The sequence below is a fragment of the Lissotriton vulgaris genome, chromosome 1_1, assembly GCF_964263255.1.
Source record: "Lissotriton vulgaris chromosome 1_1, aLisVul1.2, whole genome shotgun sequence".
NCBI classification, from domain to species: Eukaryota; Metazoa; Chordata; class Amphibia; order Caudata; family Salamandridae; genus Lissotriton; species Lissotriton vulgaris.
In genome coordinates this window covers 1532148467-1532162550 of record NC_141685.1, presented here as the reverse complement: position 1 = coordinate 1532162550, position 14084 = coordinate 1532148467, and the positions used below count along the sequence as shown (strand labels likewise).

At 49.3% G+C, this 14084-nt stretch overlaps 1 protein-coding gene across 2 annotated transcripts in view; it reads left to right on the top strand.

Annotated features, from left to right (window-relative positions):
* LRRIQ1 (leucine rich repeats and IQ motif containing 1) overlaps positions 1-14084 on the top strand; it is a 1278742-nt gene that overhangs the window by 588007 nt on the left and 676651 nt on the right. For both annotated transcript variants that reach the window (XR_015295276.1, XM_086917996.1), the window contains exons 12-13: positions 1305-1378; positions 13165-13258. Coding sequence is in view for 1 of the 2 variants with exons in the window: in XM_086917996.1 (XP_086774122.1) it covers positions 1305-1378; positions 13165-13258 (168 nt within the window). In the remaining variant the exon portion in view is untranslated. The remainder of the gene's footprint in view (positions 1-1304; positions 1379-13164; positions 13259-14084) is intronic.

The window sequence follows — 14084 nt, the reverse complement described above, 5'->3', positions numbered from 1 at the left end:
TGCTTTCCATACCACTGGAGTCAAGCTATCCTGGCTGATGAGGGCTGTAAGCCTGAAACCAGTCCTAGGATGCTTGTTTCCAGTCCATGGAGGATCTGGCCTGGCAGTTCGGGCTGGATTGTCCCCATTGGGTGCAGGGTCAAGACTGATTTGCATATGACTGGGTCCAAACTGGAATGGCATGGTGAGCAAAAAAAATGTATTTAGGCCCAGATCTCTGTACTGGGGTGAATGTATGACATTGTTCTGCATTCTGTCCATCAATAATTGTTTTTGCATGATTTACATGATACTCATTTAGCAACTTAAGCACTGGACTACAAGTATAGTATGGACTTACTTACAATCATATTTTGCAAGGTTAAATAAATACTTTACAATAAATGAGCCAGATCATTGTACAAAATACTTAATCTGAAACTAAAGTAAGAAAGAGAGCAAGGGATAATTAGACCACGGATGCATCCAGAACACTGGTAGGATGAGAAGTATTGCATAATGAAAATGCTGGCGTACTCCGAGTCCTCCTGTGATTATAAAGCTGTTTTAAACGGAACCCATACAAAAAGAGAGCATACACAGAGATTGCAGACACAGAGCTTGCAAATATTCGAAGATTTGACATATATAAAAGCACAGTATGTTCAGTCTTGTATAATGTGATAGGTGGCAAAATCAGATATGCTAGAATGCAAACAATGCCATGAAAGCTATGAAAAAATGACAGCACAACCATAATTTGTCAAATAACTACCTGACACCAAATAGGTCCAGTAGATATGTTTCCAAATAAAGTAGATTTTGTAAACATCTTGTCCCACAGAAAAGAAGATATTTTATACAAATTCTAGATCCCTCGTGTAAATCTATGAGTGATACCCATGTCGGAGAACAGGAGCTACATATAAGTAACTACTTTCTTAAAAGGGACTTGAAATGTCTTAAGCATGTGACTTTATAGTGGAACCCCTTTTGGAGAATTGTGTTACATGCACTAAGCCGTACTTCTCTGGTGTAAAGCCCATCCTCCATTTCTTCGCAAGGTGCTCAATCCTTCTGTTCCAACATGTACATATATTTCATCATTTGTCAGCTAAGGCTGTTTGGAGATTTCATGAAGTGAACAGGAATTATCTGATCATATCAGAAAAATTCTTGAAGCAAAACATGATCTAATTATTGTTTTGGGTAGGTAAGCAACATTATTGTCCCTTGGTTGACATGTAATATTGAGATATGTTTGAATGTACACTTATATTGATATTAATACTGTATAATATACAATTTTGGGTTTTGACTTGCAGTTTGACTCATCTTGCGCCTTTGTCTGCCTTTGTGTCTTTGGAAAAGTTGGATATAAGCAACAACTGCTTGTCAGGTATGTTTTTGAAGGTCAAATGAATTATTAGGTTAATAATGTCAATGTCAGTTGCGAATAAGCGATTTTCACTGTTTTTAGCCTGCATGTTTGTTTTCCTTTAAAAACTATGTGAGATATGACATATTTCTTTCATCATTGTGAGATCATTTTGTGATTTGCACTGCAGCAGCAGTAAAAGTGTGTAGTTAAGTTGCTGTGTGGATATACTTAGAAATGCTTATTTATGATAGAGACTTCTAGCAGCAGATCCCGCACCTTTTGAAAATTTTCCCGAGGCATTAGACTGAATCTGTAAACTCTTTAGCAGTACTTTTGTGCGCCTTGCGGGTCTGCACTGGCACCATTCCGCTCCGGAAATGATGCATGGGACCTCCAGACACAGATCGAGCGCATGCTCTTATCTCTGAGACAACTTGGTTCCATACCCCAAAAAGTTAATACAGTGTGTCACCCGCAAAACAACAGGTTTTAAATACTGTAGGGAATGTTGCAAACAGATTTCTGTCACGGATCTCTGTCAGGTGTCCCTGTGGTGTTTAGGGCTGAGTCACGACTCCGAAACCTGTGGGATTGCACATCAGTGAACTGGAAGGCCATCAGGGAACAGCAGCCGAAACTTGGAGCTGAGACCGCTCCACATCCCATTCTGCATCAAATGTTTGATCCTGGTCTCGCACTTGTTGCTGGAGCCTATGGACCTGCTTCAGAGTCCGTTCTGTGTTGCACTTCTAGTCTTCAGGTAACCACAAACTACACAAGAATTTGAAGTAGTGTTCCAGTCCTTCATGCCGCTTGCACTCCCCTGAGCAAGTGCATGTGCGGAGTCCAGAGTCTCGATCCCGCTCTTTAAGTCTTCTGACTTCGGAGTCGAATCCGCAGATAGTTCCCACACAACACGTATTTCCAGGGCCCTTAACCATGCCACCTCATATCTAAAAGTTCTGCACAACTATGCTCTGCGTTTTTTGGTTCCTTACCTCCTCCCTATGGCGCACCTTTGGGCCCCAAGGCGCAGAGAGGCTTTCCACGTACAATACTCACAGCACGTTTGTTCTCGGGACCAGCTGGTTATTCTGGACACCTCTTTCCTCTGGCTCTTATTTCAACTCCACTTCCGGCACTTACAACCATACTGGGCCTGAGTATGTTAACCCTGATGCTGCCCACTCTGCCCAAAGAAGTGACCTCCATTGACCTCTCCAATGCCGGCTCGACGCCAGTCTGACTTCAACCAAAGTCATGCTCAAATTCCTACAGAGACACCCATTTCTGCTCTTGACTTACCACGTACTTGCAACATTCTTTGTATTCTCTTTTTGGTACAGACTCAGATAACGATTGTGACCCGGTAATGAGTTTATCTGAAAGAGACACGTTAGTGATAGATTCCTTACCTTAGAATATCCCCGGGCGTCAGACTGGATCCGGAAAATTTTGCGTAGCAATACCCCTGCGCGCCAGCAGGCGTCGTCCGCGGCTCCGCATCCGTCGTCGGCGTCGTTAGCGCCGGAATGACGTCGTCTGAGTACTTAGACGCCACCCATGCGCGCTGACGTCAGTTCTTATTTTTTCTGCACCAGCTAGTGCAGACCCGGAGAAGCTCTACCCCTTAGTCTTTTTTGACTAAACTTTTTTATCTTTTTGATAATTTCTTTGCTCGAGTCTTCGACTCCTATGGTGCCAGTAGGGATGCCCAGGTTTAAACCCTGTTCCAGGTGCGACCGACTGATGTCGGTTACCGACCCCCATCGCCGGTGCCTCAAGTGTTTAGGCCTCGACCATGACGACCGAACCTGCTCCGACTGCCGGGCCCTGACGTCAAAGGCTAGGCGAGAGTGGTCTCGCAAGCGACTGGAGCTCCGGCAGTCGGCCCGCGCCGCTCCAGGTCCTGGTACCGGTGCCATGGGAGGTCAAGGGACAGGTCACGGGGTCGGAGCCCTCACAGCTCCGGGAGTGGACATCGGCATAAGAGGTTGGAGAGACATCATCGTTCCTCTGACCCGCCCCGACGTCCGCACGATGCAGCCGGGGGTTCGGGAGACACCACCCGCGCGGCTTCCCCGGAGTCGCTATCGTCGCCGTCTGCCCCACACCTTCGGGTCCCTAGGCAAGACGCGACGCATGAGGAGGTCGAGCGGTACCTCATGGCCAAGGGGTCCCTCCCTCCTCAGCCAGGTCCCGTGGCGCCTTCGGGCCCAACGGCCCCGGCTGGAGGGCCTAGCGGGTAGGGCGCTTCGGCCCTGACGCCGTCGGGTGCTTCGGTCCCGGTGCCGCCGGTGACTTCGGTCCCGGCGCCGCAGGCCCTCTCTGGATCCGCTTCCAGATCCAGGTCGTCGCCGGTCGGCCTCACGACCCCGCCGACGCCGGCCCTACGGGTGTCAACCCCGGTGCCTGTTATGGGCGCCGTCCCCAATCCTACCCCCGGTCCGGTTCTGGCGCCGGAGCGGCGCAGATGGGTGCCGCTAACGACGGCTTTTGGAGATTTCTATTTCCATGAACAGGACCCATCTGTTGAACCTGTGCTACAGGAGATGGGTGACGAGGGTGATTGGGAGGGGTCTGAGGACCCTCTGGCACGTGAGTGCCAGTCACCACAGGACTGGACATATGAGCTTGGGGAGGCCAGTGGCATTGACACTTCGCCAGACACTGGATTTTTCTCCCCTCCCACCGTGGCTACGGAGGAGGGGGAAGCTTATAGTGTAGTGTTGACACGGGCAGCCAAGGCCCTAAACCTTGAACTCCCTGTCGCGGCCGTGAGGACTAACCTGCTCACAGAGGTCTTTAAACCGCAGGCAAGCTCCAGTGAGCCTCTGCTGCCGTTTAATGAGGCCTTGTGTGACGTTCTTGTGGGCACTTGGTCCAAGCCCGCCAGAGGTCCGCCTGTGGATAGGAACGTGGCCAGACGCTACCGCCTGGCCCCGGGCGACCCTTGCTTTTTGTCCACCCACCCCACCCCGAGAGCCTGGTCATCCAGGCCGCCACTTCCCAGACCGCATTCCCGACGGCTCCGCCCGATCGGGAATCCAAGAGGTACAAACAGTTCGGGAAGAAGGTGTTCTCGTCCCTCAGTTTGGGACTGCGGTCAGTTAATACAGCAGGCCTCTTGGGCCGCTATACCCACACCATGTGGGACGTGGTAGCGGACGTGCTGCCACAGTGTCCGGAGGAGGTCCGGGCAAAACTCGCCCAAACCCTTGCGGAGGGTCGAGATGCAGCACGGTATTCCATCCGGTGTGGGCTGGATACCACAGACTCACTGGGCAGGGCGATGGCAACGACAATGGCGGTTCGACGCCACGCCTGGTTGAGGTCCGCCAACTTTTCGGCCGATGTCCAGGCCACTCTGCTGGACATGCCGTTTGATGGCCGTCGCCTCTTTGGCGACAAGGCAGACCATGCGCTGGAGCGATTCAAGGACTCCAGGGCTACGGCCAAGTCCTTGGGCCTCTCGGCCCCTCGCCAGCAAACGGGTGCCTTTCGCTCCTTTCGTGGCCAAGGAAGGGGCACCTCCACACGTGCTGCCAGCCACGCGCCGCAGAATGTCCAACAGCGAGGTGGCGGCCTTGGAAAACGCAGTGACGGCGGTCTGGGACAATGGCGCGGCCAGTCCACACCTTCCCCCGCAGCACCTGCCTCAAAACCCTCCTAGTCCGTGCTTTCAGGCCCATGTGACGCCAGTGGGGGGCAGGGTTCGCCATCACCTCTTCAACTGGCACACTGTCACGTCGGACAGGTGGGTGCTGCAAATCGTCCGAAGGGGCTACTCCCTCCCCTTCGAGGCGACCCCTCCAGCCATGCCACCGCAATTCCACCGCGTGTCGGGGGATCACTTGCAACTTCTGCAAGAGGAAGTCACGGCCCTCTTGGCCAAGGGGGCCATCGAGCACGTTCCTGGGCCAGAAGTAGGGTGTGGTTGTTACTCCCACTACTTTCTGGTACCCAAGAAGGGCAAAGAGGGCCTACGCCCTATCTTGGACCTACGGAACGTCAACGGCTTCCTCCGGAAGGAGAAGTTCAAGATGCTGACTCTGGCTCAGGTCTTAGCTGCCCTGGACCCAGGAGACTGGATGGTAGCGTTGGACTTGCAGGACGCCTATTTTCACATCCCCGTCCTGCCGGCCCACCGGCTTTACCTCAGGTTCACATTAGGCCACGAGCACTTTCAATTTACCGTGCTCCCCTTCAGCCTTACCAGCGCCCCACGGGTGTTCACCAAAGTGATGGCGTTGGTCGCAGCCCATCTGCGCAGGTTAGGGGTTTCAGTCTTCCCCTACCTCGACGACTTGTTGTTGAAGGCACGCTCGCCCCAGACAGTCGTCAGCCACCTCCAGACTACGGCCGATCTCCTGCATCTGCTGGGGTTCTCCATCAACGTGCCGAAGTCACACCTGTGTCCCTCTCAGAAGCTCCTCTTCATCGGAGCGGTTCTGGACTCTGCGCAGTTTCGGGTTTATCCACCCGAACAGCGGGTTCGGGGTATTCAGGCTCTGATTCCGATCTTTCAGCCTTTATCCCGGGTCTCGGTCAGGTTGACGCTGCTGCTTCTGGGGCTGATGACCTCCTGCATCCTTCTGGTGCATCACGTCCGGTGGTGGATGCGGGCTCTGCAGTGGGACCTGAAGTTTCAGTGGGCCCAGCATCAGGGCAACTTGTCCGACTATGTCCTGTTCTCGGAGGGCACTGCAAAACAGCTGCAGTGATGGCTCACGGACCGCGAGTGGGTCAGTAACATATCCTTCTCCCTACCCCACCCAGAGCACGTAGTTGTGACGGACGCGTCCCTCCAGGGCTGGGGAGGCCACATGGGAGATGGGGAGATCAGAGGCCTCTGGTCTCTGGCGGAGTCCCGGCTCCAAATCAACCTTTTGGAGCTGCAGGCGATTCGTCTTGCAGTGAAGGCATTCCTCCACTCTGTCCGGGGAGAGTATAGTGTAGGTGTTCACGGACAACACCACCGCCATGTGGTACTGCAACAGACAGGGCGGGGTGGGGTTGTGGACCCTCTGCCAGGAGGCTCTGCGCCTCTGGCAGTGGCTGGGACATCAGGGCGTGACCCTGGTGGTTCAACACCTGGCAGGTTCCCTGAACGCCAGGGCGGACGAACTCAGCTGACGGTGCTTGATGGATCACGAATGGCGTCTGAACTCGGACGTGGCGCAAGGCCTCTTTCAACAGTGGGGAGAGCCTTGGTTAGAACTATTCGCCACAGAAGAGAACGCGTCATCAGTTCTGCACGTTGGAGTTTCCAAGGCGGCACTCGCTCGGGGACGCTTTTCGTCGCGAGTGGAGTTGCGGTCTATTGTACGCCTTTCCGCCTATACCACTTCTGCCCAGAGTGCAGAAGAAGATCAGGTGCGACCGGGCCCAGGTTATCCTTGTGGCTCCGGACTGGGCACGAAGATACTGGTATCCCGAGCTACTCAGCATGTCAGTCGTTCCCCCGATTCGTCTGCCTCTTCGGGAGGACCTTCTGTCGCAGCCGCTGGGGACGGTCCTCCACCCGAACCTGTCCAGTCTCCACCTACAAGCTTGGAGATTGAGCGGCAACAGTTGAGGCCATTTGACTTGCCTCCCGAAGTCTGTAATGTCATTCTGGCAGCCTGGCAGCCAGGCATCCCTCCACAAAGTCGGTATACGCCTGCAGGTGGAACAGATTTGTGGCATGGTGCACAGCAAAGGCTGTGGATCCTCTCTCCGACCCTCTCTCTGAGGTTCTTCTCTTCCTTCTTTCTCTTTCCCAGCAGGGCTCTACTCTGGGCACTCTCAAGGGCTACCTTTCTGCCCTTTCCGCCTTCTTAAGGCTACCTGATCAGCCTTCTTTGTTCAATTCCCCCATTGTCAACAGATTCTTAAAGGGCATCACTCATATGTTCCCTCCTGTTCCCTTCGTGATGCCCCAGTGGGACGTGAATCTTGTACTTACTTATCTAATGTGTGCTCCCTTTGAGCCGCTCCATAACTGTCCTCTCCGTCTTCTTACCTTGAAGACTGCTTTCCTGGTTGCCATCCCCTCTGCCAGGAGAGTGAGTGAGCTTCAGGCTCTTTCTTCTACACCTCCTTTCCTCTTTGTTCATCCGGACAAGGTTGTGTTGCGGACGAGACCATTGTTCCTACCCAAGGTTGTCACGGCCTTCCACATTGGGCAGTCCATTACCTTACCCACCTTTTTTCGCCTCCGCATCCCTCGAAAGAGGAAGAGAGGCTCCACCGTCTGGACCCAAGACGTGCGCTCTCTTACTATCTGAATCGCACACGCCAGTTCCGGGTGGATGACCAACTCTTTGTTGGTTACGTGGGCGCTAAGAAGGGAAAGGCGGTGCACAAGCAGACCATCTCGCGGTGGTACATCTTGTGTATCCAGGCGTGTTACTCCTTGGCGAAGAAGGAACCCCCTGTGGGTGTACGGGCTCATTCTACTCGGGCCACGGTGACTACAACTGCCCTGGGCCGAGGAGTACCCTTGCAGGATATTTGCCAGGCAGCTACGTGGGCCTCGCTGCACACGTTTGCGAGACATTATTGCCTGGACAGCCAAGTCCGGAGGGATGGCTTCTTTGGCCGTTCTGTCCTCCAGGACTTTCTGGTGTGATTATTGGTTCGCAGACACACCACCGGGGTTGGTATTGCTGGGGTATCTATTCTAAGGTAAGGAATCTATCACTAACGTGTCTCTTTCAGATGCACAAGTTACTACTTGTGTAACGATATATCTGTAAGTACTCCAACGACGTCATTCCGGCGCTAACGACGCCAACGACGGACGCAAAATTTTCCGGATCCAGTCTGACGCCTGGGGATATTCTAAGGTAAGGAATCTATCACTAACTAATGTCTCTTACAGATATATCGTTACACAAGTAGGAACTTGTGCGCTAAGCCCTATCAGGATGGCAACTGGTCTGAGGACTTGCAGGAGGGCAGTGGACTAGAAACCTCCCCAGACACAGCTCTTTTTGTTCTCCTGGACCAGCCATAGAGAAGGATCTGCTTCCTATGCCATGGTCATGCTCAAGTGCCAAAGCCCTTGATTTCTAGGTTGCCAACCTAGAGGTAAAAAGTAATATTCTTACCCAGGTCATGTAGTCAGGCCCAGATTTTTCTGAGACCCTCCTACCCTTGATCGATGCTCTAATGGACACCCTTTTGGGACCTTGGGCCATGTCCTGCTCTGGCCCCCCAGTTAATAGACAGATTGCCAGGCGCCACCATCCTGCTCTAGGTGACTCTGCTTTCTTGTCTCAGCACCCTTCTCCAGAAAGTCTTATGGTACAGTCTTCCACTAGCCATTCCAATCCAAACACTTTTCCTACAACTCTCCGATTGGGAGTCAAAATGAGTGGACACATTAATTAAACATTTCTTTTTATCCACTAGTTTATTCCTACGTCCTGTTAACACTTCCTGCTTGTTGGGTCGTTACAGTCATGCCTTTGGGATTTGGTGGCACACGTCCTTCCTAGTGTGCTGAAAGGTCTTCGCCCTGTACTGTCTCAGGCAATGAAAGATAGTTGTGATGTAGCCAATTTCGCAATTTGTTGTGGCTTGGACACCATTGTATCCATCAGGCATGCAACTGGCCCCAGTGTTGCCATCCACTGACATCTGTGGCTGTGCTTAACCGGGTCCTCTGACGATGTCCAGTCCTCCTTGGACATGCCCTTTGATAGAAATCTCCTGTTGGGGGGAAAAAAGCTACCTCTGCCCTTGAATGTTTCAAGGGGAGTAGTGTTCAATAGTCCAACCCTAGGAAATGCGGTGAATTCCCCTAGGCACTATCAAATACCCTAATGAGGGTGTGTATTGGTTATATTCCATAGTAAAGACACATAATCAGTAGATTATTTCAATAGTTGTATTAAATAGACTTGGATTCAATAATTGTTTAACGCCAAATCGAATGTTATGCACTGTACGATGTATTACACATGATGCGTTTACATTCCAAAATCCATCCAATGCATTTCGGGTATTGTGCCCTTCATCAGGTATAATTCTATAATTGGATATAAAAATATAATGAGGAAACCATCCTATAACATAAATCAATATATAGCGCTATATAAAAGTCACATTGAGTGATCAATTGTATTATTAAAAAAACGTGTATCTGAAAGCCTATTAAGATGTAATGAAGTCTGTCTATGAACTTTAACCAATGTTGCCGGGAAAGATTAAAGTGAATATACTAGTTCTATGTGCATTCATGAAAACAACCTCACAATCTTGGATTTTTACCTCCAGCAGGAGAAATTCAAGATTTTGACCCTGGCTCAGGTTCTTCTGACGCTGCAGCAGGAAGACTGGATGGTGGTGATCGATTTTCAGGATGCGTATTTTCACATTCCCATCCTGAAGTCGCATCGGAAGTATCTCTGTTTTATTGTGGAATCTCAGCACTACCAGTTTGCAGCCTGTCCGTTCGGTCTTACATCTGCTCCACGGGTCTTCATAAAGGTGATGGTGGTGGTAGCAGTGCTTCGCAGGAGATCAGGGGTTCCTGTTTTTCCCTATCTGGACGAGCAAGCAAAGTCACCAGAGATGGTGCTGCATCATCTGCAAGTAACGACACAGCTGTTGTTTGTCTTGGGTTTTTCAATAAATGTACCCAAACCTCACCTGGTGCCCTCTCAGCGCAACCTGTTCATAGGGGCAGTACTGGGCACTACTGTTAGTGGTGCTTTAATCCTGCCTCTGAGAATTCTAGACATCGGGCTGTGATTCCAATTTTTTAAGCTGGAACTGCGGTTACAGTGCTGAAGGTCCTATGCCTGCTCGGTCAGTTCGCTTTGTGCATACTGTTGGTCAACCATGCAGCCTGGCACATGAGCGCACTTCAGTGGCGCCTCCACAGGCAGTGGTTTCAACACAACGGAGATGTCAGGGGGGTGATCAGAATCTCCAGAGACGCTCGAGTGCTGCGAATAACCATTTTAACCTCCTTATTCGGTGGCCACAGTGATAACGGATGCCTCCACTCTAGGGTCGGGAGCTCCTCTGGGGGATATGGAGGTCAAGGGCCTTTGTTTTCCAGAGAAAAGGTTGCTTCACATCAATCTTCTAGGATTGAGGGTGATATGTTTGACACTCAAGGCCTTTCTTCCCTGCCTTTGCCGTCAGTCGGTTCAGGTCCTGACGGACAACACTACCACGATATGGTACGTAAACAAACAGGGAGGAGTAGGGTTGTATCGACCCTGCAGAGAGGCTCTGCGACTCTGGTCCTGGGCTCAGGACTATCAGATTTGTGTAGTTGCGAATCATCTGGCTAGATTGCTGAATGTGCGTGTGGACTGTCTCATTTTGCAATACTCGGTTGATAACAAGTTGCGTCTTCATCTGGAGGTGGTCCATCACATTTTCAGAATGTTGGGGTTTTCTCAGTTGGACCAGTTTGCCACTCACGAGAACACACACTGCCCGTTGTTCTAAAGTCTCCAGTATCCAATGCGGGGAGCTTTGGGGGACGCATTTCTGTTAGATTGGGGCTGAGAGCTTCTTTGTGCTTTTGATTCCTCAAGTTCTGAGGAAGATTCGCCATGACCGGCCGAAGTCATATTGATCACTCCTGATTGGCCAAGAAGGGTGTGGTACACAGACCTCCTTTACCTCTCATTGCACCCTCCTCTTTGTCTCCCTTTCAGGGCAGACCTCCTCTTGCAGTCGCAGGGGCAGGTTCTACACCCCAACGTCCAGAGGCTGCACCTTCATGCCTGGAGATTGAACTGGGCAATCTGAATTCTTTCTCTCTCCCGCCTGATGGGATGGATGTTATTTTATCGTCCAGAAGACACTCCAACAAATCTGTCTATTCTGGTAGGGGAGCAGGTTTGTAAAATGGTGTGGAGAGCAATCCGCTGATCTCTTACGAGCCCATTTATCTGATATTCTCAGTTTCTCACTTTCCCTTGCACAACAGGGTTGTGCACTAGCTACGGTTAAAGGCTACTTGTCTGACTTGTCGATTTTTCTCTGCTTACCAGACCAACCCTCTTTATTTAAATCTCCCATAGTCATGAGGCTTATTAAGGTTCTCATCAATAGGTTACCTTCAATACCTATTATCATGACTCAGTAGGATTTGAATGTAGTTCTTACTTTCTTGATGGCATCTCTCTTTGAACCCCTGCACAGTTGTCCCTTGAGATTGTGATCGTTTAAGACTATATTTCTGATTGCAATCACTTCTGCTAGGAGGGTTAGTTAGCTGCAGGCCCTTAGTTCCAAGCCCCTATTTACCTCATTTCATGTGAATAAGATGTTTCTTAGGAACAGAGCTACTTTCCTGTCTAAGGTGGTCACTCACTTCCAGCTAGGGCAATCTATCACTTTTCCCACTTTCTACCCTCCCCATCATCCTTCTAAGGAGGAGGAGAGACTTCACCACCTGGACCCTAAAGGGCAGTCAGTTTGACAGGACTAGGGCCTTCAGGTTGGATGAACAACTCGTCATTGGATAGTAGGGCAAGATGAAGGGCAAGGCTGTTCCCAAGAGAACGCTGTCCATGTGGATCATTCTCTGCATCAATATTTGCTTTGCCTTGGCCAAGAAGGAGTCTCATGAAGGTATTCAAGCTTATTGCACCAGAGCTAAGTCTTCTTCTTCGGCTTTAGCTAGAGGTGTCCCTGTTGTAGATATCTGCAAGGTGCCAACTTGGGCCTTCCTCCACACTTTCGCAAAGCATTATTGCTTAGACTCAGAGGTGAGGAGAGACGGCCACTTTGCACGTTCTTTGCTGCAAGATTTTTTGGTATAAGCAGACAGACACCCTCCTCTGAGAGCGGAACTGCTTGGGGATTCAATTCAAAGGGAGAGGAATCCCCAGGCAGATGTATCCATCAGAAGAATACGTTGCTTACCTTTGGTAATGCTTTTTCTGGTTGTTACATTATCTGCCTGTGGATTCCTCACTGACCCACCTGCCTCCCCATTGCCTGCCTGTTGATACCGAAAAATAATTGACATGTGATTCATGTATTTTTTTTATCAATATTTGAAATGATGTGATAGTTGCCACTAGGAAATGTCTATGTTTTAGAATTCCTAGTTTCTTTTTTGTTTTGTCGGTTCACTCGTTCGCCTCGAAGGCATGCAAAAAATGGGTGGAACTGACGTCATCACGCCGGCAAGGTCTTCTTATGGCTCCGATGATGTCACACAGAGTCATGTGCAAAGCGTTCCACTGTGATGTCCTCTTCTACATGGGCGAGCTATGGAGAAAGGTTTCAGTTGAATGCTGCACAAGGGGTAATTCAAAAGGTGTGGAATCAAAATGTGAGGAATCCACAGGCAGATACTGTATACACCAGCAAAAGCTTTACCGAAGGCAAGTAACTTGTTCGACTGGTGCATAGGGGTAGAAAGATATTTGTATGAAGGTATTGTGTGTTCAGGAAAGTTTTGAGAAAATTGGGGATCTCCAAAATATACAGAGGATAATAATGATATTACTGTGTTTGGCATGCATCTAGAATCTATCAAAATATTTGTCTCTCTGCCCTTCTGCTATCCTATTGTGGAAAGGTTTAATTAGAGGTCTGGAACGTGGTTGTGCCTTAACCTCTTGCGATTTGAATTGTCCTCCTTTACGATGTCTGACTTCAAATAGTTAACAACTCTATAATCCTTCTGTTCTTTATTAAAAATAATAAAAATTGTTTAAAACACAAATAAACTCTGCGAAATGTGTGTCTAATATGTAAGACAGTATCTTTATACATACAGTATTTTGACACCACAACAGAAAAAGATCTACAGCTATTTCTTTTTTCCCCATGTACAGACCTTCAAAGTGTCCTTCGATGGATTGATGGGTGTGAGAATTTGCGTGAATTATCACTGAATGGGAATCCTCTTCTACAAGACGCAGACTGGAAGTAAGAAAAAAACTTGTCTCTCATACAGTTAATGAAGAAGTGCTTTGGTCAGGCGTTTCCCCAATCCTTAAGTCGCAGCGACAACTTAGCTTTATCCAGAATGGCATTGCACATATTTCTCGCCAACCAGCCAACTGGGTTCTCAGACTCTGACAGAAACTTGGCAACGCATGCTTCTTTTACATTCCTTGGATGAGCGGTACAGGACTAGGTCCAAGACGATAAAGTGAAGATCTAGTCGAGGTACATTACAACACAACTATCACAGTTTCAATAAAGATGAGCTAGTTGATTTAAATAAAAGAAGATCAACACTTTACTATACAAGTAAGCATAGTCAAAATAATGACAAAATAATGAAAATCACACAAATTGAATAAGTAACAAAAATGATACAATGAAATACAGTTGTATCATAATGGGAGTCAAATTGTTCATGGCTGATTTCATTCATGGAGACCTGCATGAACGAAATCAGCCCCCAGCTCAGCAGCATTCCAAACTGCCCGGTAGCCAATCCGGCCCTGACTGGAACCAAGCAGCCTATGACATGTTTTGGGGTTTCACCCCTCATCAGCCAGGGCAACCCAGATCTCTTGACTGGGGGTGACTATTTTGATTTGTTCTGCATTCCGCCCATCAATTGTTTGTCTTTTACTTTTGAAGTGGGAACATGTATGATTAAGGAAAGAATCCATGTGAAACTGACTTTGTTGTTTACATCCTTGAAAGTGGTGTCAAAATGCGGTATGTTGGAAGTACAGTGAACAGGGTTAAGACTCAGATTCTACCACACATGAGGGCCATCAAACATTAGGACAGAACA